The 25,636-nt window shown below is 42.7% G+C and overlaps 1 protein-coding gene across 1 annotated transcript; it reads right to left on the reverse strand.

The window, feature by feature from the left end:
- Window positions 1-581: 581 nt before the first annotated feature.
- On the reverse strand, window positions 582-6,406 carry LOC308294443 (low choriolytic enzyme-like; the record flags this gene model as incomplete). Its single annotated transcript, XM_080737176.1, has 7 exons — window positions 582-711; window positions 1,811-1,887; window positions 2,131-2,314; window positions 3,208-3,325; window positions 3,771-3,926; window positions 4,913-5,006; window positions 6,344-6,406. The coding sequence occupies 7 exons, from the start codon at window positions 6,404-6,406 to the stop codon at window positions 582-584; spliced, it is 822 nt and encodes a 273-aa protein (XP_080593302.1).
- Window positions 6,407-25,636: the final 19,230 nt, after the last annotated feature.

Below are 25,636 nucleotides of genomic sequence, written 5' to 3' on the forward strand. Positions count from 1 at the left end.
TGAAACTGGAAATACTAGAGCATGGTAGTGGAGGACAATTTGAGTTCTTGTTTGGTGAATATAAAACAATAATCAACATTTAAATCCTGTTTATGAACATACTGTTTGATACCTTATATATTATGACAACCGAAAATGGTGATTGATCATGTCAGAAAGTAGTTAAACAATCACACAGTGATGTCTGGAACTATAAGAGTCCTGCCACCACCTTCAATCCCCATAAATAACCATTCATTTGGTTCTTTAATGTGAAATTCTAATGTGCAGGGTTTGCTTTTAAATCACATTTAAATGCTTATAGGTGACAGATATTAAGACACAGATTCATGGAGTTGCTTTAATTTATTTATCTGCTATTGTATAGTACAATGAAATATGCATACATTGCATAGTTAATTTATTTTTCATTGTTTTAACATAATACATATCACAGTGAAATTATATGTTTGTCTTGCATTGGCTTGCAAAACCCGTATTCACCTTCCCCTGACAGTTGGCTTTATTAGTGAATGAATATCTGTCAGAAAGCCATTCATACATCCAGCTAACAGTAGCATGGACCAGACTGCTTGGGCGGTTTAGCATTTGTAAAGGACGTTGATTCTCCTGATGTCGTTCTGGCTCATCTGCTTAGCAGTACCAAACACAGCTCTGGAGTTAGGAACCGCCACCATGGTTGGGCTGACGTTGTCCTTGGAGAAAGCCAGCCTGGATGAGAGCAAAGAGAAATTCTATTAGATTATAATATACCATATACAGTACAATCGAGCAGTTATTTATATTGTGAAATGATAAGGCGAAGCTATCACATTTTTTCAAAATGCATTCACGCTTAGAGAGAGCCCAGCAAGCCAGCCAGTTTTCATTATCACTGTGAGTGAAGCATAATTTTTTAATCCATTAGTGGTTGGCAATACGCAACATAAATACAATACACATGCAATTGAAAGCTCTGTATAGATTATAACCTATAAAACTCATCCTGTACTGTGATGATGGGTGCTTTACGGCTGCCAACAACTGCATTACCGCTGTCTACTGTCCTTCCCATTATCACAGTATAGAAAGCTCCATAGTGACATTCAGTATTCCACTGCATCAGACTGGTGAACGGTGTGCCAACAACATGGTCATAGAACGGCCCGCTTAAATTCCAGTTGGAGACCTGTGTTTAATGGCATTCCCACTCTCAATACATCCTGTCTATCTACACCAATGGTTCTCAGGGTCCGGGGTCCTTGAGGGGGTTCCAGGGGGTCCCCAGAAAAACGGTCTTAAATGAGAATCAAATTCAATTTATCCACTTTAACTCTGTTTTATATCTGAAAATAGACAAACATCAAGCTCACAATGTGACAAGATGCAATGCGAGTGTTTGTAGATCTATGCTATCGATGCTATTTTCAAAACAATCTTGATCATTTTTGTCAAATTTGAAATATTTTTCTTCACAACATCTTTTTCAGATGATGGTCCGCAACAAAATAACATGAAAGTGACAGTTTGAGAAGTTTGAGAACCTCTGATCTATTCTACACTATTCTATCTATAGAAATTAAGGATTGTGTGTCAGACATACTGTACAGACGCAGTCAATAACTTATTAGGTCTCTTCACCAACATCACCAAGACAAAGTCATATATTATACAGTGATGTGCTAATTCAATGACGAGATTAAGTGGACGTGAGTTTGAATGCGTCTCCCAATGGGTACCACTACCTCCTTTTTGTATCTTGTTGTTGTAAGATGGGTTTAGAAAGTCACAGTATCAGACACTACATAAATGTCAATTATTTTCCACTTACCTGCCATAGTGCATGACAGAGCCATAGTCATACCCTGTGCCCTGGTTCAGAGTGGCGATCTTATTGAAGTTGAATGCCTGATCTGGAAGCACAAAGATAGATTACAGTGATGAAATAATTCCCCACAAATGCTTGACTTGACTGATAATAAGCAGAAACTTGAATGACTTATGTTGTGTGTGGATATTGTGCATGTTGCAAAGTGCATCTATGTTTCTGCTGGGCATGCCATACCTGTGTGTGTGTGTGTGTGTGTGTGTGTGTGTGTGTGTGTGTGTGTGTGTGCGCGCGCGCACGTGTGCGTACGAGAGAAGCTTTACTGTACCTTTGATGACGTTCTGAAGGAAGATACGGATGTGAGCGTCCCTGTCTGAGCGACACTGTTCGTGGTTGAATCCCAGGGCGTGGAGCAGCTCATGCTGGACAGTTCCATAATAGATACATCCCATGCGGCTCAGGGACACATCCTGGCCATCACCCTGACGCCCCACGTAGGAGTAACACCTACACACATAGTACAGGACATGCCTTACCCCTTATTCCTAAACTACTTCGCCTTTTTTTAAAGAATATTTTGAAAAACATTTAAAAAAAAACTTCAAATAGCTGATCTACACACATCGACACGCTGTGAGCTTGTAGAGCAGCTATTAAACAATGGAAAAAAAGTTTAGGGATAAGGTGTAAGGATTGGACGAAAACAGGGCTCGAATTACAAGGAACCCCAGTTTGGTAATATGCTTAGCTTAGTCCTTAAAGGACAACTTTGTTCTTTTAATTTAAGGTGCTCTGAGAGCAACATTGACAACAATGTCAATGCTGATCTCAGAGCACCATAAATTATATGCATAGAACAATGTTCAATTTCTGCTCAGGGGCATCAAAATCATTAAAATCACTAAAACGATAGAAAGAAGAAAATGAAAACATTTTAACACTCGTCTTTTATTTTCTCTAATGACTATCTAAATATGAATCCTACACACACACACACACACACACACACACACACACACACACACACACACACACACACACACACACACACACACACACACACACACACACACACACGCACGCACGCACGCACGCACGCACGCACACACACACACACACACACACACACACAGGGAGGGTGCTCATGTGCGTCTTGCTGTGTCTTGCGTCTTGTCTTTCTTGTTTTTCTTTTTAGTTTTTCTTGCACTGACCAATGGACACTTTTTTTTGTTAGGTTGTGTTAGTTGTATTGAGTATTTTGCTTGTGTTTGACATGGCAGTGAGGTATCACTGACTAGCATTGACTGTTATGGACACTTTTGTTTGGCACTATCTATCTATCTATATCCATCTATCGGTCGATCGATCGATCAAACTCATACTATGTGAGATCGACCTACCCATCAAGGGACTGAATGTGCAGGAAGTCTCTCTGGTTGGACCGGGGCACAAAGCGGATGCAGGTGGAGCGAGCAAAGGACTGGAGGCCTTGTCTGATGACTGACAGCTCCTTAGCGTCTGTGGGGAGACAAGAATGATTTTATACATCACTGTGCTGAGGGTGTAACCATAGCATATCCCATGCAATCAACATAAAAGTAAATATTAAAGCTGCAATACATTTCCGGTCCTAACCAGTATTCAAATCTGGGTCCCCTGCATACGGTAAGCGCAGACATTTTTACTGTTGAGCTATAACATAGAGTACATTTGGAACACGGAACATGAGTTATTTCCTTTGAGTTTCATGCGTATTGCATGAAACTCAAAGGAAATAACTCACTGAATACTCCACCATACAGATTACATTTTGGTTAAAATAACATTTTATTCACACACAAAAAGTTATTGATTGAAGCTCTAAGGTGGACAGACAGACAGACAGACAGACAGACAGACAGACAGACAGACAGACAGACAGACAGACAGACAGACAGACAGACAGACAGACAGACAGACTTACTGTACTGGTTGGCGATCACATAGGGGATGTACACCTTGCCATCAGAGGCCTTGGGCCACATGCAGCCGCGCCTGACACAGGGGTCAGCATTCCTCAGGGTGGGCAGGCGAGACTGGGCGATGTCTCCAAGCACCTCTGGCCCGTTCTTGCCCCGCACTGTACAGTAAGAACCACGAGGAGAGAGACCAAACTACTGAAATATCTATTATACTGTCAATTACTACATTATTATGTTCTTTAATCTAAACCTGCACCAATTAGAGTACGTTTTTGTTTCGTATAATCTTCTGTTCAGTGGGCAACTAAACTGAATGGCATTAAAATAAGTACTTAACTGAACTAAAACAAGTTAAATGAAACTGAATGAAATGAGACAAAATTAGAAGAGAAATAAAGGTGTCTTCACACACACATGTGTTGTGTGTATGAACAAGAAAATAGTGTATCCGGTATCCAGTGGTGAAAAGTAACTAAGCACGTTTACTTAATGTAATGTAGGCTACTTAAGGTCTTTAGGTATTTGTACTTTACTTGGGTATTTCCAATTTCCAATACTTTGCACTTTTACTCCACTACATTTATTTGAAAACTTTAGTTACTAGTTACTTTGCAGATATAAATGATTGATTACAGGTATATTATAAAACATGCATGAATCCACTTTAGCCATATTTGTTTCTAGATCTGCTAGTTTCTAGATCTGCTATTTTCAAACATTTTTTGTACTTTGACTTTTGGTACTTTAAGTATATTTTGATGCCAATAATTTCCTACTTTTACTCAAGCGCATTTTGAATTCCGGACTTTTACTTTCTATATTTGCAGTATTGATACTTTTACTTTGAGTAAAATATCAGAGTACTGCTTTGGTCTCTTTTGTAAGACACTTTATGTATATATACTTATATATTATTCGCCCCCTCTATTGATGCACCTTCTCTTTATTGGTACTGTACTGCTCTTGTTTTTGTTTTTTGTTTTTTCCCTCTTATCTATCTTTTCTTAAGTCTATGTAACTTTGTAAATAACTTTATACTGCTGTGCTAAAACTGGACAACTGAATTTCCCCCTTGGGATAATAAAGGTATCTATCTATCTATCTATCTATCTACTTTTTCCACCACTGCCGGTATCCCTCTTACCAACATGCTTGTTAGCGTTCTCCAGCTGCTCAGAGACGGTGGGATCTCCTTCTGCATCAGTATCTTCATCATCATCAGCTTTCTTATTAGGTTTCTTTACAGTTTTCACACAGGAAGAAGGTTTTCATTAGGCCATACATGGGCAACTGCCGGCCCGGGGGCCACATGCGGCCCCCACCTTCACTTAATGCGGCTCACAGGTTAATACCGGAATACTGATAGGGTCTAAATTGATTTCAGCTGTTACAATTCCAAACATGACCTGCTTTAATTCCGTCAGTCAATATTAGTAGCTTAATGACTAGTATAGTAGTATTAAAATGTATTTTTTCATGTCCAATGTATTTGTATTTAGGTTCATAAAGTTAACATGACTATATAACTAAATGCATTTGAAATTAGATAAAAATGTTACATTTCAGGATTCCAATTTAAAAACAACAAAAAATAATTCAGGATTCCAATTCAAAAGAATCAAACATAGCCGATCTACAAGCTCAAAACGCATTGCAGCGCGATGCGTTTTGAGCTTGTAGATCTGCTATTTTTGCTTCTTTTGTATGAGGTACTAGAATGACAAAATAGGACGTAGCAATGTGCAATGTGGCCCTCTGGAGTGAAGGTGGAAATAGTGGCCCTCACCATCCAGGGTTTCCTGCAGCACTTTCTTGGCCAGGGGGGCCCCCTGGCCTAAAATCTGTCCCTCCTGGCCAAGAGACAAGAGTCAACCTCTCCTTTTATGTTGAGGGCAAAAATAAGAATTAGTCTAAAATAAGGGAATTCATTTAGTTGTGTTTTCCGTCATCATGGGCACATTTATGTGTTTTTATAGGGCAAAATTAAGAATTAATATTACAAATTAAGTGAATTAATTACTTGAATTAATTAATTAATTATCAAAAAATGTCGGCGCACGCGCCCCCCTGGTCAAGACTTTTTCCTGCAGGAAACCCGGCATCATCAAAGTTGCCCACCCCTGATTAGGCTAACCCTAACAATTTAAGTATCTGTTTGTCATTTTATGACACCTGATAAATACTTATGTAAATGTGCAACACAATATGAATATTATTCCAGCTTCCTAGTAGACGTTTTTCAATATCATATTTGTAAAATATCTTTACATTACATAGTATGGAAACCAAGTATTCATTCTTGGCATTACAGTTTTTCTTTACAAGAATATATATTTTTTCTACCTATGAAGAACCATAATTTTCAAAATCTGAACCATCTGAATCTAAATCTGGTAATTCATTACACTAAACTGCTCAATTTTATGTTTGATTTCAGATCAGTTTCCTGTCTCTCAGGTCAGTGTAGAGAGACAGGAAACAGGTCAGAACAAGGGTTGGATTCAGGAGTTGGATTCAATGGCCTGCGTGTGAATAATGGTCAATTCTGTACTCTCTTCTTCTGTTCTGTACTCACCCGTGCCTCACATGATACTACAAACAGGACCAGAAGGCCCAGAATGAACTTCCATGCAGCCATGTCTATGAATATAACCTGCAAGATGACAGAAATGGCAGATGAAACTAACACACAGCAGTTTGTCTCATGCAAAACAGAGAGAAACACAAACAAGAGATGACAGCATACAAGTAGCAAGAGCATGTCTTACCTCAGATATTGTTGTCAGATATGGTTCTTGTGATGTGGTGACAACCGTAGAATTTCCATCGTCTTTTATAGCGAAAGGACACAGGTCCACCTCATCAGAAAAATGGTCCATGGTCATTGTCTCCCTAATCTTGCAAATAAAGATGTTATTTACTTTGCAATGGTAGAGGTCCACCCTTGGCTGACATATGGACAAATTAATCCCAGTAATTAAGAATGTTTACAGTGATATTATTATATTTGATCTTGATAATGCTATGGATTAAATGTTCCTGAGATTCAAAGAACAGTGGACAACATTTGTACTTACCGTGCCCTATAGCTGATCCACAAACTCAAAACGGTAGCAGTGAATACATAGCAGATTGCATCGGAGGAACAGATGCTTCTCTGGAGAAGTGCCCTTAAGCAACCAAGGATTACTTACTCAAATAACAAATAAACCCAGTGCCCTAGAGACACTGTGAATGGGAGGTTATGCACAACGTTTGATGGCACAAAGCCCAAACATTGAGGAACTTTACTTAGTTTAATTGAAGATAAGGTAACACACTAAGGTCACTGGTTGACTAAAGCAGGGGCCAATTGGCTATTTCAAATGAATCAGTCCAAGGGATCCATGTATGAAAAAATGCTTTAAAATATAGGCTATAGTGGGGTGCCCGCTGGCCTGGTGGTCAAGGCGCATACCACATACTAGGCTATGATGCCTGCTGGCGTCGCCGGTTCGATTCCCAAATCGGACGACCTTTGCCACATGTCATTCCCCATCTCTCTCCCCATTTCCTGTCAGCCTACTGTCCTATAAAATAAAGGCATAAAAAGCCCAAAAACAAATCTAAAAATAAATAAATATATATATAGGCTATAGTGTGTAATTGTATAATTAAATGCATAATTGTACATGAGACATAAATTAACAGATGTGATATTGAAACAACTCCAATAGCCAAGTGGTATAAGGTGCGGCTACCTGACAGTGAGTCCCCGGTTCGATTGCCTTGTTGAATGTCTCTGTTTGTTGACAAATCAATTAAGGACAAGAAAAGCCTGACAAAACAACTTAAAGATTGAACTATACAAGTAGAGAAATGGAGTCCTGCACACTGTCTTCACTTACAACATTTTTAATAGCAACGTTTCGGTCACTCAGACCTTCATAAGGCATAGGTCAGTGTAGAGAGTCAGGAAACCACGGTCAAAGAGAGAGGAGAGACATGCAAGACAAGACAAGGGTTCGATTCAGGGGTTGGATTCAATGGCCTATGCGTGAATATGGTCAATATACAGTGTTTTCCTGATGAAGTGTTGTAAGTGAAGAATTTAAGGACTCCATTTCTCTATGTCAAGTTCACTAGCTCCGACACACATGCCCCTGTAGGTGAGTCGGAGTAAGTGTTTCTTCTAAGATTGACCCCTCCATTTAAGCGCTCACCATCATGACCATCTGAGCAGCCATCAGCTGGGTGACACAAACTGACCCCCCCCCAGGAGACTGGCAAAGCTCCAGAATATAAGCTTGTTTGCACAATGCAACCTTGTTTCATCTTGCCTGACCATACCTTCGCCTTAATTACCTCTGCCTATATCCAAACATTGAATAAAGCTTGTGCAAATGTTAAACCATTACAGTTGACAAATGAACAGCATAATAGCCAACACATTCAGCAGCACCCTCTGATGCAATACCTTACTCTGCACAGATCCTGATCAGATGCAGCCAGGTGTGATATATGAACAAGTGGTCTGATAGCTCCATGACGTCACCTCACTTTGTCTATTTGGCAAGTAATATGATTTTGACTATGATCAAATGAGTTAAAGACAACATTAGGTCCTATCAAGGGTCTTATATTATATATTATTAAAAAAGGGAATTCCATAAGTTATCTGAAACTCACCGCTCCAAATTAAGACAATTATGTAGGCCACGTGTGTGGTACAGTATGTTGCTTGCCTTGTGAACTTTCGGTGTGCGACACTGGCACACAAGTATTAAGTATTAACGCTTATATTATCTTGCCTTTATCTTATCATAAATGTTTGGCCCCTCAAATTCTGCTCTGTCATTTGTCCCAGAGCTTGGCAGCCTGTCACCCAATGTAAAGGCGGTGATGGCCCATAGGCCTAACCTGGGTGTGCTTTTCGATTCTGGCCTCTCTTTTATTTCCCAAGTAACACATTTCCCTTCAGATCTAGAAGAGGTAATTCACGCCTTTATTTCTTCTCGTTTAGACTATTGCAACTCTATTTATTCCGGCCTCTGTAACATCACGTCTCCAATTAGTGCAGAACTCATTGATTTTGATTGACCCAAAAAGCCTATATGACTTGTTTAAATTGAGGTCATTTTTTAAATTCATATAACATTGAATCATGCATGACAGACAGATAGAACACATGTGCAGAAGATATCATCAAAAAACAATGCAAAATATGGAGATGGAAGGTTAGGCAGAAGCCTAATTAGTTTGTTTTGGGCTGTTTGCCTTGTTTTTCAATTTACCATACGTGGACTCCATAATCAAATGGGGTTGATTGAGGGCTCTTGCTAGAGCCTTCAGTGCTGCGTGGCTATCCTCGTAAACAGGCCAGGATTACCACCTCTGAGGGCCCCTGGGCACTGAAGCTCCAAGGGCCCCCCTCTGCGTACGCGCTACAGGGCTCCAGACTAACCTTTTTCAATAATTTAAAAAGTAGCTTAACGATATCAGCAGCCAGTGAACACACTTAAGACAATAACAGTCTGAGGTAAGAAACAGTGGCAGTGTGGCTACTGACAATCAAAATAAATAACAATGTACTATTATAGTACTACTATTATGGTCAAAACAAGCCATATCCTTCCCCCAAAAAATGACAAAATACCAGTTGTGACTACCAAATTGGGGGTCTTGGGGGCATAATTTAATTCATTTCATTTGGATTAGATAAGAACTAAATGGCTGTTTGTTTGTTTTTTTTTTGTTTTTTTACTTTTTTTTTTTTTTTTTTTTTGCTGGAGGGCCCCATGATGCCAAGGGCCCCTGGGCACGTGCCCAAAGTGCCCATATTGTAGATCCGGCCCTGCTCGTAAAAAACGAGTTAGTTGGGGTGCCCGCTGGCCTACTGGTCCAGGCGCATACCACATAGGCTCTGATGCCTGACAGCATGTCGCCAGTTTGATTCCCATTCCGGACGACCTTTGCTGCGTGTCACTCCATCTCTCTCAATAATGGATATAAAAGCCCAAAAACAAATCTTAAAATAAAATAAAAAAAGAGTTAGTTGGTTGATTACCTTAGTAAGCCTAGTCATTTTTTCACTGGAAAGATTGGCCTCCATAGGATGCACCCCAAGTAGGTAATTTTGTCTTTTCTTGTTATTGCGACCGTAGGTCGCAGTTTACTATGAAACCCGGCAGATCCTGTCAGTCAGTAACGCCTCAATGTCTATAGCTGACCTGTTGTGACATCACATTGTTGACTCAATGACCAAGACAGCTTGTTCGGGCAATCATGGAGATCCCTGATGTCATCAATATTAAGCCATACTCTGCAATGCCCATATATGGATGCTCTTTATGGCCAAGACAGAATTCATTTGCAAATCAAGACTACTGTCTATCATCACCTGGATATCCATATATGAGGATCACGACACCGACCTAATCAAACCCTGGATATCCACATATGGAGACGACTGGCTAATCACTTAGATCTCCATATAGCTGACCTCTACATGTGATTCCCAGATGAGATGATGCCCTGTTAGGCCAACCACACTAATAGAATCCCTTTTATGCCCATCAATATTAAGCCCATATCTGGGAATTCCAATACAATAGATTTTCAAAAAGGCTGCATAATCGCATATTTCCGGGTGCATATTTCGGAACTACACGCATATTTCACAGCATAAAATCACATAAAACCCTGCATATTTCATTGCAAAATCAAGGTTTTTGCCCGCATAAGCACTGATTTTAGTCTGCATAATCAAGGATTTTTGTCCGTGTTTTTCTGCAGGGTCTACCTTTTATGCCCATCAATATTAAGCCCAGATCTGGGAAAGCCCATTAATGGATATATTGTGTCAGTCGCACTTGCAAATTAATTCCATCCTTGTCGATTTTAGGCCCATATATGGAGATCCCTGTCCTGAATGTCATCAATATTAAAGTTATACCATGTAACTTTTTTTATAAAACAAATCTTAAAATTGTCCTAACTGTTAAATCGCTAAAGTTTTAGAACCCCCACTCTGTTATTTTCAGCTTCTGAAGCCTTCTCTTTATATGTTTTCTATGAGTTGTGAGGGGGGAGAATTTCCCGGCAAAATGATGTCATCTCCCACATGATACACTACCGGCCAATCACAGCGCCGATCATACACCACCGGCCAATCACAGCGAGTCTTGCTGTCTCTAAAGGAAGTAGCTTCCCTCAGCAACTGTGTTTACATTGGTGAAGGAATCTTGCTTGCTACTCCCTCAATCCTGGTCTAAAAATGATGGGAGACGGCTCTACGGAATCGTATCGGCGAGGCGGAGGTGCTCGCGACGGCCGCGGGGGTCCGCGGCGACTCCGGGCGAAAAAAGCAATACCGCTACTGACCACTAGTTGAGCAGCTTCCACAGTACAGCTTTAAGCTCATGTCTGGGAATGCCCATATTTGGCAATTCCTATATGACTGCCAATACTTGGCTGACATTCGAAGTTATCGACTCTGCTGAGATTAGGAATTGACCCAAAGAGGATGCACCTTTACCAAGGTGTAATGATAGTTTGTTGTCATTGAGCCAGGCATGCATATTCTATCTAGTTCAGAGCTAAGGGCCTTTTCAACCTGCAATTTGTCCCTGTCCAAGATAAGGAGAGCCGAGTCATCCACGAACAGGAACAGGTTGCAGTCACAAGCAGATGCCATGTCGTTAACATATATTCGGAACAACAGAGGCCCTCGTATGCTTCCTTGAGGAACACCACAGCTTACTGGGAGGGGGGACAGGGTTCCGTTCACCTTCACCTTCACACCAACCAACTGTTCTCTCCCCACCTATAATCTGAGTTCCCAGAAGTTCTTTTTTTCGCCACTAGGGGGCGAGAAGAACCTCTGGGCCAAAACTAAGATATTCCTGGCAGGAAGTTGTCCCAGGCTCAGAATCTGAGCTGGGACAATAACGGATGTAGAGCCCTGTACAAACCTTCACAACATTCAGAATAGGTAAGGTTGCATCCAGCTCACTGCCAGACTGCTAACCAATTATAAGAAACGTGACCATATCACCCCCATTTTAGCTGCTCTACACTGGTTATCTTAGTTTTAGAATTAAGATTTTACTCATGTCATGACTTTTAAAGCTATGAATGGACAGGCTCACACAAAGTAGGTATATTTCTGACATGCTGACACCTTACAAGCCTGAGCGCAGCCTCAGATCCTCTGACAAGGGCCTCCTGGAGACTATCTACTATCATCTGATCTTAAATGTTTCATTTCCTTTGGCCCTATACCACTTAAAATTGGAATTGGATAACATAAGCTTGATCCTCTATTCCTCTTCTTTCTTAATATAGCCTACATTGGTGTATCAATCATGGATCATTCTCCAATAACACTACCCGTGTCCCACAGTCTGCTCTCAGTGCTAAACAGTCAGTCCCATATATTTCCTCAAGGGGGCAACGTATGACCACAACAAACACTCATCCAAGTTGTCAAACTAGCCTGCTGAATGTACATGGTTCTCATGGTACAGTATGCGAGCGAGTATTTCCCGGTGGATCTGAGCACAAGGGGCGGAGCCGCTCGATTGTCCACGACACTGCAAGCGGCGCGAAGGCTTTTATTCTGCAGCTGTGGCTATTAAAATAGCTAATTTCTGATGATTAGGACTTATTCAGCACTGCTGCATACAAACTTCTTGTGCTCTGTTTTGACCAACATTGACATAAAAGTGCCAAATCCCAAAACTATGTCTTTGTTATGAATTATCTATCCAGATTAAATCCCAACCATTAAATGTTTTGTATTGCTATTGCCGGCTATTTGCCAGGATTGCATAACACTTCAGGGGTTCATCAGCATTAATTTATACAAACTACTAAGTGCTACTTCATAAAAAAGTGTTTACTTTCGACTCTATATCCATATCAGAGCATTATAACTTCACTGAAGACCACAAATAGGCCTACTGTCTGTATGAATTTACAGCCAATGTAAGCCAATGTGATTCTGGGCCCTTGGCCAGAATGGACACAACCACACAATGGTGGTGACTGTGAATTTAGGAAGGAGATACCGTTCTATTAAAAAGTACAGTATTTGGGGTTGAATGGCAAAAGTTGTAGTAAAACTGACCAACCATAGCATTGCCTGGCTGTTCATTGCCACAGTCACAGTCCAATGACTTTTAGGCAATCTTTTGCTTTTTAAGATAGTCCATCATCAGTATTTTTCTGTGAAACCATAGTTGAAAAGGGGATGGCACATGGAGGGAATAGAGGCAGTAGCCTACACAAAGTCAATTTCACTTATTGACCCTAAAGTAATTTTAGTTGGTGCTATGGTGTCCTATAAAGTTGCCTAATAGACAACTGTATCCAGCAGTAATAGGTATGTCAACGTTTTTGCTTTGCAACCTCAAGGACATCACTCACCCATTCAATCACCACCATACCCTACGACAGTGGTTCTCAAAGTGGGGTCCTTGGGGGGGTTCCAGGTGGACCCCAGCAACATTTGTTAATAGGCCTATAGCAGCAAAATCAAGAGTTTGTAGATCTGCTGAAAAAACATTTTGGAATAGTTTTGTACCTTTATGTATCTTTTTGTATGTTTAACAACACACATATTTTCTTCTCAGATGGGGGTCCACTGAAGTGCTGCAGAAGGGCTCGCTTTGGGAAAAGCCTGATACCCCGCCATGACATGGCAGGCATACTGTTGTTTCCTGTTGAGATTGGCACATTTCCTGGGGCAACCTGCCAAGATCACACATGTCACACAGGTCTGTTTTTTTTTACTTTTAAAACTTTTGAAACTACATTGCAGTGCACATCATGGGGTGATCACTGCTTGCCTTCTGTGAATTGTTTATTTTCTTATTTATTTATTTATTTATTTTGTGTGAGGTCAGCAGACAAAGTGATGTGAGTGAGATGAAAAACCTGGGTGAAATGTGCCAATCTCAACAGGAAACATCGGTAGCTGCCATAGGCCTCCTCACTGAACAGGAGTGTGTTGTCTACTGTTGTCTGCCACTGTATGTTGTTATTGTGGGCTGTTGTACAGTACTGTATGTACTGTTGTCTGGTGAGTACAGTGTTGTGGAAAACAATGTCCCATTGGGGGACAATAAAGTCTAAATGTCTTGTAGTAAATGAAGGGGGAACCCCTGTGGCATATGGACTAATGCTTCAGTGATCTCAGGCTTTCAAAGCCAGTGTGAAATTGAATAGCCTTAGTGTTACGTAGTACAGAATACCCCACAAAAACACTGCTTCTTTGATGGAAGATTCCCCTTTCATGGATAGATCATGGCACTCACATAATGTGCTATAATCTGATGATTGTGGGCTCAGTATGAGCGTAATTGTGTATACTAAGTTGTGGGATGAAAGTGTGTGGTGTAGGGTTTATTCTCCTTTGCTTTCACTGAGGAGTGAAACCTGGTTTGTTTGCCAGGAAAATACACCAAGCCTCACAGGAAATGACCTGACTTTCACCTGGCTCCCCGACATTACCTCACAGTCTCATGAATGAAAGCATCTCTCAATCCCTCTTTCTCTCTCTCTCTCTCTCGTGTACCCCTGCTATACATCATGGCTCTAAGTTTATATTTTGCCTGCATCCTTCCCCCACGTGAACACACGTGCACATAAACATGTTTTGTGCATAATGAAACATGCACCATGGCCACTCTAGCAGTTTGTCCTTGACAGACAGCATTTTGTCTCACAGGTTGGGGAAATGGGGACTTCCATCTCCAGAGGACATCACATCAGCTGAGCCGGAACACAGAACAGGATCCCCTGCATTCTTTGATGGTGCGTGTGACTGGCAGGTGTATCTGTGAGCTGGGTGTCTGTGTGTCAACTCTACCCCGAGGCGGGCTTCCTGTCAGGAGAGCTACGGTATCCTGAGATGAGGTACACCCTTTGCGGTGCACATGTAGTGAAATACCACGTAATATAATTATTGTCACGCCACATTTGTATTCTACCTATACGAGGGCGTTTCTGCCAATTCATTTCAATGGGAATTTTATTGAATTGCATTGGCAGAATCCGACCTCATAGGTAAAATAAAAGTGTGGTGTAACTGCCTGTAACCAATTCTTTTGTGATAGTATTTTCAGTGTACCTCTTCAATTCCACCAGTTGTAGTTATTTTTGGCAAGCAAGTGGGGTACTTCAATAACAAATACTCAACATATAGTAATAGTCAGTGAAAATAATGTATACTATTGTCTATTGGTAGAGAGACATAATACGGACTTTCACTCAAGTGACAACCTTCAATGCAACAGTGAATAACATATAGTATGCACTCGAGATAATGAGGTCTGTTGAGGGTCTCTCAGCCGAAATGTCACCCTTTTTAATGTTTTTAATGCGCCTGTTTGCATCCTTGGATTTTCATTACTTTTAAGGTCACACAACATTCAAAACTTGAAGTTTTATCGCTGTAGAGCCAGACTAGCAGACTTTATTACACTACATTATAGGAATAATCACTGACATAAATGTTGTACACAACTTTCAATGCAACAGTGAATATTACCACACCGGATACACAATACAAATTCCCACAATGCCACACATAACATGCACTCAAGCTCATGAGACAAGATACCTGACCTTGGGGGGAAGTTTGAAAGAGGATGTTATAATTAAAGTGGTCTGTCTTCCCAAGGACCTGTTTTGCCTGCCAGAGGGTTGGTGTTAGAAGAAATAAATCTTTTCTACTTCTCCCCACAGCTCTTATTTCCTTTCCTAGCACTTCTCTATCACACATGATCCTACTAGGGTCACAGAAATATCTCGTTACATACAGTATAGGGCACTTCACTCTGGCTTATGTGCTCTGCTTACCATTGGTTGCCTGTCTGTGTTGCTGATAATCAACAGCATGATTCTTGGCTTAATCTACTGTTATTCTTAACCACCAAATCGCTTGGCTGGAAGTAGCCGATCTACAAGATGACAACATGTCACGTTGTGAGTTTGTAGCTCGACTATTTTCTCTGAATGTTCGCAGATTTTCACTGAATTAATTTTATGACATGCTCAGAATAGGGACACTTATGTGTTCACGTGGCTAATAAGCTCTGGATAAGAGTATCATTTTGTGTGTTTATAATTATTTTTGGGTACAGTAAGGGAATGTTGCAGTCTGCTTTCTGGGTGATTTCCAGATATTTTCACTGGTACACATTTTTGAATTCACTGGTTGTAAAGACGAAACAAAAACAAAACAACACTGGCTCAATTGTTCATTCAGGTACCATTTATTTATTTATTTGGATAGCAAAGAAGCCAACATCAAAGCTTGATTCAGATTGTAGGTGAGGAACATAACGTGCTTTAAGTGATGACAGCTCCGTGTGTTGCTGAAGTCGTCAAGTTTCTAGATGACTCATCTTGGCACGTGGAGTTGAAGCAGGTTCCGAACAAGAGCGGCATTCTCCTTGATGCCTGGTGCCAAGTATGAGGGTCATGACCCCAAGCAGGGGTGTCGCACCAGATTCTGGGCCCTGGGTACAAGGATTCACTGCGGGCCCCCCATGAATGTTCTTCATAGGGGGAGGGGGTTTAACCCATTTAGACTGGGAACGCATCATTACGCATTATTTTGTGCTTTAACTATTGAAAAATAGCAGATATACAAGCTCACAGCGTGGCAAGTGCCACGCTACGAGCTTTATATCTTTGAATATTTTTGACCCGTTTTTCTAAAAACCTATGTTTCTATGTCAGTGGTGCTCAAACCTTTTCATGTGAAGGCACTCGTGCCGCGCTGTGAGCTTATATATCTGCTATTCAATAGCTAAAGTATAAAATAATGAAGGCCCCCCCACCTTGGGCCCTTGTAACTCAGTCCCTCTTTCCCCCCCCCTTGTGACGCCCCTGACCCCAAGAGCTCGCCACTCAGACTGGATTGGAGGGTTAAAAAAGAGAGGCGAGAGAGGGGACAGCTCTGTCATGAACCCCAATCCAGCCTTTGTGTAACTGCAAATGTAGCATTTCTACACGTTTAGTCCAATACACACATGCTTCTTCTCTCTCCATCTCATGTACTTGTTTTTTCCTTCGGCCTATTTCTTTTTTTCTGTCTCTCTCTCTCTCTCCTCCCTGGGCCTCTTTGCCCTTTTCTGCTTTTTGATTCAGTAAAATGTTAATGCGCATTAGAGAATGAGGGATTTGGGGTAAATCAAGGCACCGTATGTGGGGTGGACCTCCATTCAGAAACACCCCCACTTAGAAACATCCCCATTCCGAAACACCCCCTTTCACCAGGTTAGCATTCACCAGTGTCGGCATGTTAGCATTTCACCAGGTTAGCATTCACCAGTGTCTGCAGGTTAGCATTTCACCAGGTTAGCATTCACCAGCGTTAATTTTACTGAGGTTAGGGTTAAGGTTGGGTTTAGGTGACACCTCCATTTAGAATAATGCAAGTCAATCATCTGAATAGTTTCTGAATGGAGACTGCAAAGGACCAGATACAGTAACAGCCAATGGTTTTACATATCGCCTTCACAGACAGATTAAGAACAAACACAATAGTCATTTCATACCTCCCAGTAGATCAAGGCCATATGGAGATTCTGGTGTTTATTTATTCATAAGTATGTTAAATAACATGCATTATTTGGACTATAAAACGTCCCTGCACTAAGGGGGGGAAAAACAATTAAATTATGACAAAATTGAAAATGCTGCAGCACCAATTTAAAGCATAAAGTATTGCCTTAAAGAGGAGGTGGTGCCATAGTTTTGTACTTTTTCTGTTTTGTATGTGTCTATGGAGTTAACATTACAGACCCCCAGATGTGGTTATAATATGCAAATATGTCTTCCTTTTGTATTTTTGGTTTCTTCCTGCAAAGCTGAAAGCCTCTGAGTCAAAAGGCCAATCGAAATACACCGCTTTGGTGACAATAAAATCATCCCCTCGACCCCTCCCCTTTTTACCATACAACAACAGCTGTGGGTGTGGCTAACTTCAGGTGGGTCACCACCCACCTGAAAACCAGGTATATTTAATGATCAGGTGGGTGTGGCCACATAAATATATATATATATTATTTTTTGTACACTTTCTGTACACTTAAAAAAAAATCTTCCTCCAAGTATAATCATAATATCTGATGATCATATTTTATGGGGGAAACAATCACTGCACCCGTCTTTAAAATACACACTTTTAGTTCACATTCAAGGTGTTTATTGTGACATGCTCAACAATGTGGATGAAAATGTTTTCCTTGGCAAAAATAATTGAAAAACAAAAACATATACAGTAATTGATTGAAGCGTCACTGCATCTCATTAGAATGCTAAAAATTGTTGAGGCCCACTCACCTTCTTTTTCTTTTGGTAAGGCAATGGCTTCCATTGAAAGTTACGTGTAACCTGTTCTTTGTCGCCACTAGTGTGAACGCAGCATAAGATTATAAAATTGTCAGCTACGCCCAACGATGCCAAAGTTTAAATCAACTGCTATTGCTGTTTTTAGAGACCCACCCATTTTCTAGTGGCGCTAAGAATAAAACAGGTTTAGCTGAAGGATTATTTTAAGATATACCTTGTGTGTAAGTGGCCTAATGTTGGCACTAATTGAAAGGCAATGGTATAACCAATAATCAATCTGGTTGCCAACAATCCCCTCTTGGCAATCCAGCCCATAGTTTTCTTTTTGGGGACAAAAGTGGTGGACTGATGGACTGATGGATTGACTGACGTACATCGCCATCCTAAAAATGAATTCATAACATCAGAATAGTCTGATTAAAGTCAGATTAAAAGTAGGAATAAAAAGTGACTGAAATAAACTTGTTTAGTAAACTCGCATAGCCTACATTGGAGCACTCGTCATTGTTTGCACATTTCATTGAGTGGGAACTTGAAGTGTGGAGATACTGAATGAGGTTCTGCGCTCACTGTTTTGTCAAGACAGCTGCTCAGTCTCCTCCACCGAGACTCAGACTTCACTGAGAGAAAGAGGAGATAATAAGAGAAGAAAAGAGAGCAGTGTGAGGGGAAAAGAAAGGTATAAAGAGACACAGTATTGACAAAATGGGTACAAAATCAATGAGGATGAGGCAAACTGCATCCTCAGTGTTCAAATTAACCTCTGCACTTAGTTAGATTAACATGGACCAAATAGATCCTTATGGGAGGTAGGATTTTACTGTGCAGTGTTGACTTGATGGCTGCAGAGCTGAACAGAGGCCTGTTTCATCTACTGGCAGCCCCTCGGGCGCGAGCAGACAGCCCCCTCTCCTCTTCCTCTCTGTTCCCTCTTCCTATGTCTGTGGAGTCGCTATTCCGGATCCTCTGTCCATGTCCATTTGAAACCCTGGCCAGGATATGAGATCCGGGCCTCTTTTATTTATTTATTTTCTCTCATCTGGCCGCGGAAGCCCACCAGTCTCACCAGCAGCAACACACTGGACCCAGTGATGGTGGCCCGGGCTGCCCTCTCCGTCCACCCTTCCCCTCTGCATCAAAAAAGGGAGGCTTTGTGCCCGTTTGCGTGTTCCAACAATGAACGAGTCAATATGAGCCAAGTATTCCCCGGGGGCTGGGAAAGGACTGGGCTGCAGGACTCCCCAACTCATACCAGCTCTGCCTCATCTGTCACTCTTGTGTCCCCATGTCTCCAGTTACACAGATTTCTCAGTCCTTCACTGATGGTCATTGCTTACACTCTCTGGACTACTTCTGCTGTACTGTCCTGTCCTGCCCTGTCCTCACAGCTTCCATTCCCACCCTCCGTGCACTGTACTGTGAATATGCTTTATGAGTTTTCAGTGGACCGTTGCCACTCCCAACACATGCAGAATAAACATAGTGAGGGTGCCACCTGCGTCCAGTGTTGACCGTATTGTTGACAGCACTGGCTTTCATATTTTGCACGAGGCACACAAGTGCCTTGGGCACATCAATGTGCAAGTCAAAATCTACCTGTATTAATAGTGAAAATAGCAGATCTACAAGCAATGTTATTCAACAGTGGGTACAACTTCATTGGATCCGTTGCTATTTATAGTAATAGTTAACCATATGAACCCTAGCTTCCCTATTCTGGGCATGGTGTAACAGGCAAAAATAGATCTTTAAACTCACAATGCGTTGCAGCGTGGCTATTTCTGTAGAAGGGGAAAAGGAGGGGTCCAAGTGTAGATCCCTGGGGGACACCCGTCAATGAAGCATTCATTGTGGGCAAACTGGACATGTTTCATTTGTTTCTGTGTAACTTGCATGAAGTTAACTGTACAGGCAGCTGCACATGCTGGCACACAGAAACAGTTAACACCTAAATGAAACACCCTCAAAATTACAATGAAAGTTTTTAAAGGCAGCTGTGTTTACCCATCAAAATGTCTGCAGTGAAAAGGGTCTATTGATTAATTACCGTCAGTATTCCCATCCTGTATTACGTTTTTCATTTATTTTTGGAAAATGAAAAATAAATAAATAAAATGAAAAAGTAATTGGAAAAAAACAAAGCCCCGACATATTAGAAGGACGACATCAGTCACCAAAACCAAGAATGGGTGTCTTTGATGAACCTATCATGGTTAAAATTGAGTTTTAAGTTACGGTTTCTATAGGAAGGAGGTGTGTCTGATTAAATGAATATCAAATCTAAATGCTGAATCAAGCAACCTAAAAACTTCTGGGGTGCTCACTGCTCACAAAAGCGAAATATCCCTTTAAGGGTGCTAAATCTAATACAATATTAAAGGACGACTTCACCCATTTTCAACCTTCATATACTGTAAAGGTCGTCACTCATCACTAATGCTCCTGATAAAATGGTTAAATTCTTTTCTACTCTTTCTGTGTCTCATAGGAGGGCTGTGGACACTTCAGAAACTTACCAGTCATCGTTAGGCAGGTTTTCATGTATTCTTTAAATAGGCCCTAATGTTACTGTACAGATCTAATGTGAATTTCCACATGTGTGTTTTCCCATATCACATTTTGGAATGAAATCCTTGTTTGTTCGGAGAAAACTGGAGATTGTCTGGTTGATCTTTCATCATAATTAGCATTCACATGCTCTAGTTATGCACACATGTATGCCGCACCCTAATACAATTTGAGAGCCCAAATGCAATGCAGGTCGACCCATACAACCCCCACACATACGCATGCACGCACACATGCACATACACACGCTAGACCAGACCTGTTCTGTATCAGTAGCTTCTCCTGTCTAAACTCGAACATCCCCATACAATCAAGCATGAGCCAATTACGCCAAACGTGATTAGCCAAATTTGGCACAGAGTCGACATTCAATTAGGCAGACTGAGCAAGCACAATAGTTCTCTTCAGCTTGTTATAACCAGTAGTGTGTGCTCTGGCAAGGTCCTGGGGTTACTCACAGTGGCTGGCTGTAACAGACCAGACCAAGAGGTCATAAGGTCACGGTAACACAGACCTCATCTCACAATATAAGCCCTGAATTTGCGCTGGAAAATGTGGAGTGTTGATGTAACATTGTTTTTGGTTTTTTTTACGGTTTAAGATTGGAACTAGAAAATTGTGCTCCTCAGAGCACGGGTCTTCGCCAGGTCTCTGCCAGGTCTTCGACAGGTCTGATCTAGTGTATGTGGGTGGGTGACGTGACGTAACGTTTTCGCTGTCCTCGGTGTCAAACATGTATAAATAAAAAATATATTTGTCAAAAACCTTCTGAATATTGTGCAGGACATTAAGCTTTATGTGAACTTACTCAAGATTAAAACATTTCATTCCTCATTTCTTCAGAATTTTCAACCAAACATGGCAAAACTCATATGGTGTGACTGTCCTGACCTTGTTTCTCAAAGTGGGAACTTGAATAAAACTAAGAAAAATAATTGCTAAAAATCATTTGAAAATGAATTTAGGCTAAAAAAATGTCTATTTGTGAGCCTATATCTTTTCAAAGTCAAAGCATAATGTTTTCAGTCATTTCTGATCAAAAACATTTTGTCCCCCAAACCAAAATCATTTGGTGTGACACTAGTTTGGACAAATTAAACAGGCAATTATTTGGACACCTATTGGCTAGAGAGGTCCTTCTTCTGTAAAGAGCCTCACAGACGAAACGCGATGTTGGATCCGATCAGATCTCGTGCCCGGGGGTTTATCGGTGTTCATTTCAAACGACAGTCTTGAATTCGGGCCCGGTATATCCCGCTGTGCCAAGTGAAATATCTCAGACCATTACAAATGAGACCGACGTCTCGCGATTCTAGCCACCCACGATCTCGGGGGGGTGGTGCCATGAGAGACACGACTAGATGGTTCTCAACCTGTGGATCGGGACCCACAGGGGTACAAGATGTACAGAAAGGGTTCCTTTAAGATGAAACCATGTTTACATAGGGGTCAATCTGAGTTCCCAGAGGTTCTTTTTCTCGCCACTAGGGGGGCGAGAAGAACCTCTGGGCCAAAACTATGATATTCCTGGGCAGGAAGTTGTCCCAGGCTCAGAATCTGAGCTGGGACAATACAGGAAGTAGAGCCCTGTGCAAACCTTCAAAACATCCAGAACAGAAACCAACCAAAAACACTACAACAATATGCAGCCCATGTTTCAAGGTGAATCCTACCAGACTACATAGGGGTGGACTCAGGTAATGTGGGCCATCAGGTAATGTGAGCCAGCCATAGTTTCAGGCTCCTAGCAACTGTGCCTTTAAATCTTTGCTGCCAATGGCTGCACATGTTCTTGCCACAGCTGTGCTTGACACCAACAAGTGATTTGATTGGTCCATAGTCGTTTTGATGGGAGGAGCTAAGCCACACAACAAGACCTGCTGGAAGAATTTGCAAGGTGGGTGCAGAGACACAAAGTTTTAACTTGAGATTGCTAAGGATACTACATCAATGAAAACAAATGCACATTTATAAAAACTGGTGCAAAATGTGTGTTAAGATGTCCTTTACCAGGCATGATGTTGATATTTTTTCATAAATAATGACGTTTTTGTAAGTGGCTCACATTACCATAGTCAATTGTGGTGAAAGCTTAGCTGGGCCAGCTTAGGTGGGCCACCTTCATTAGCATTATGTTTTGTGTTAGCTTAGGTGGGCCACCTTCAGAAATGAGCCCTGGGGGTCCCTGGGGGTCCCTGGAGGTGGTCCCCGGGCGGCAGTGCTCGGAGGCCCGCCAGGGACCTCCGGTGGTGGTCCCTGGTGGTCCCTGGTGGTCCCTGGCCGTCCCCAGGCCCTGTTTTGGGGGCCTGGAGCCGGCCCTGGGGGTCCCTGGAGGTGGTCCCCGGGCGGCAGTGCTCGGAGGCCCGCCAGGGACCTCCGGTGGTGGTCCCTGGTGGTGCCTGGTGGTCCCTGGCCGTCCCCAGGCCCTGTTTTGGGGGCCTGGAGCCGGCCCTGGGGGTCCCTGGGGGTCCCTGGAGGTGGTCCCCGGGCGGCAGTGCTCGGAGGCCCGCCAGGGACCTCCGGTGGTGGTCCCTGGTGGTGCCTGGTGGTCCCTGGCCGTCCCCAGGCCCTGTTTTGGGGGCCTGGAGCCGGCCCTGGGGGTCCCTGGGGGTCCCTGGAGGTGGTCCCCGGGCGGCAGTGCTCGGAGGCCCGCCAGGGACCTCCGGTGGTGGTCCCTGGTGGTGCCTGGTGGTCCCTGGCCGTCCCCAGGCCCTGTTTTGGGGGCCTGGAGCCGGCCCTGGGGGTCCCTGGGGGTCCCTGGAGGTGGTCCCCGGGCGGCAGTGCTCGGAGGCCCGCCAGGGACCTCCGGTGGTGGTCCCTGGTGGTGCCTGGTGGTCCCTGGCCGTCCCCAGGCCCTGTTTTGGGGGCCTGGAGCCGGCCCTGGGGGTCCCTGGGGGTCCCTGGAGGTGGTCCCCGGGCGGCAGTGCTCGGAGGCCCGCCAGGGACCTCCGGTGGTGGTCCCTGGTGGTCCCTGGTGGTCCCTGGTGGTCCCTGGCCGTCCCCAGGCCCTGTTTTGGGGGCCTGGAGCCGGCCCTGGGGGTCCCTGGGGGTCCCTGGAGGTGGTCCTCGGGCGGCAGTGCTCGGAGGCCCGCCAGGGACCTATGGTGGTGATCCCTGGTGGTCCCTGGTGGTGCCTGGTGGTCCCTGGCCGTCCCCAGGCCCTGTTTTGGGGGCCTGGAGCCGGCCCTGGGGGTCCCCGGAGGTGGTCCCCGGGCGGCAGTGCTCGGAGGCCGGGCAGGGACCTCCGGGGACCCCCGCTGGTGGTCCCTGGTGGTCCCTGGCCGGCCAGAGTGGTGCAAAGGCCCGCTTTTGGGGGCCTGGCGCCGGCCCTGGGGGTCCCTGGGGGTCCCCGGAGCTCCCCAGGCCCGGTTTTTGGGGCCTGGCGCCGGCCCTGGGGGTCCGCGGGGGTCCGCGATGGCACCATCGTGTGCGGGGCGGCGAGCCGGTTCCAACGGTACCATTATTGAAATTAAATTCAATGAATGAAATTAAATTGACCTCCAAATCTTGTTTGACTGTTTTGCTTTGATTTGCTTTGGCTCATTATAGCAGATGAGTGGCTCACATTACCTTATTAGGGTTAGGGTAAGATGGGCCACTGACAAAAATATGATTTAATATAAAAATACACTAGATATGCAAAATATAAGCATTGTTTCTGGTTAAGGCCGTCTACATATATATTATATATATTTTTTATCGATGTGCATTTGTTTTTTATTCACTTGTCAAACTTATAACTGACAAATTAGATATGTTTGGACAATGCAATTCTCCTCTGCAGGCTAGTTTTGAGACATTGCTCTTCCCACCAAAACAACCAAAGACCACTCAAATTTTGATTGTTTTGTGTCAAGTACAGTTGTGGCAAGAAACATGTGCAGTCATTGGCTGTTAAATTTTAAAGAGCTAGGAAATAATGGGGGTCAACCCTAAAGTGGCCCATTTTAGCTGATCAGGTGGCTCAAAAAACCTGAAAAGTGTTAATCTTGAAAATGTGTGACATTTTAAGCTTAAACATTTAAAAAAAAATAACCATCTAATTTTCCTACATACATTTAACACAAATATATTAAGGACAGTCTATATTAACTATAAAAAATACATTCAGCGTTCTGCACTGCTTTTTCTTAGTTTCCCAGGCGATTTACCAAAAAGCGGCCCACATTACCTGTGTCCACCCCTACATATATTCTAAGGAAATGGGTTGTGATTTTATAATATTAAAATGACGAAATTAAACAAATATATTCGCTATCTAACGTTCGCACATTGCTGACCATACTACTGTGTATAAGTGTATTTGCCCTTCAACTATAAAATATATATTGTTTTTTATGAGACATCCATTGTAATTAGGCTATGCTCCCAAATCCATTTTATTACCTTCTGTTCGCATATGCAATGAGTCCCGCAGTGCTGCCAATCTGTTGAAGGTGAAAATCATGGAGGTTTTTTAGCGAGGTGAAACGCCATCAAAAGCCACCTCGAAGATGCAGGTTGGAACGTCATTTATATGGAGCGTGTATCACATTATCTGCGGGGATGGGTGACATAAAGTAGCCTACTGGAAATGTGCATCAAATGACAGTGCCGTCGAGCGCTGATCAGCTGCTTTTTTTCCTTTTCTTTTTTTGCGCAGCCTCTTAACAATAGGCTCTATGCATATACGACATTTTGTTCTACTTCCGGATGTCTTTCGACTTCCTTCACAGGTGTTACTGATGATACTAATGAAGGCTCTGTTTGATTTATTGTACAGTGGTTCTTTAATTTCAAGGACCCCCATAACTCTGTACAAATGCAATCAAATGGACCCGCATTGGTACACTCTCAGAGTTACACACCTGTATGGGGACATTTGGAACCCACTCAAGGACACTTTGAGACCCACTGGTGTAGCAGAGTGTTTCTAGTGAGCCAACATGCACAATATCAGCACCCTAACTCTGTT

The sequence above is a fragment of the Nannobrachium achirus genome (genome assembly GCF_963921795.1).
Source record: "Nannobrachium achirus genome assembly, chromosome: 11".
NCBI classification, from domain to species: Eukaryota; Metazoa; Chordata; class Actinopteri; order Myctophiformes; family Myctophidae; genus Nannobrachium; species Nannobrachium achirus.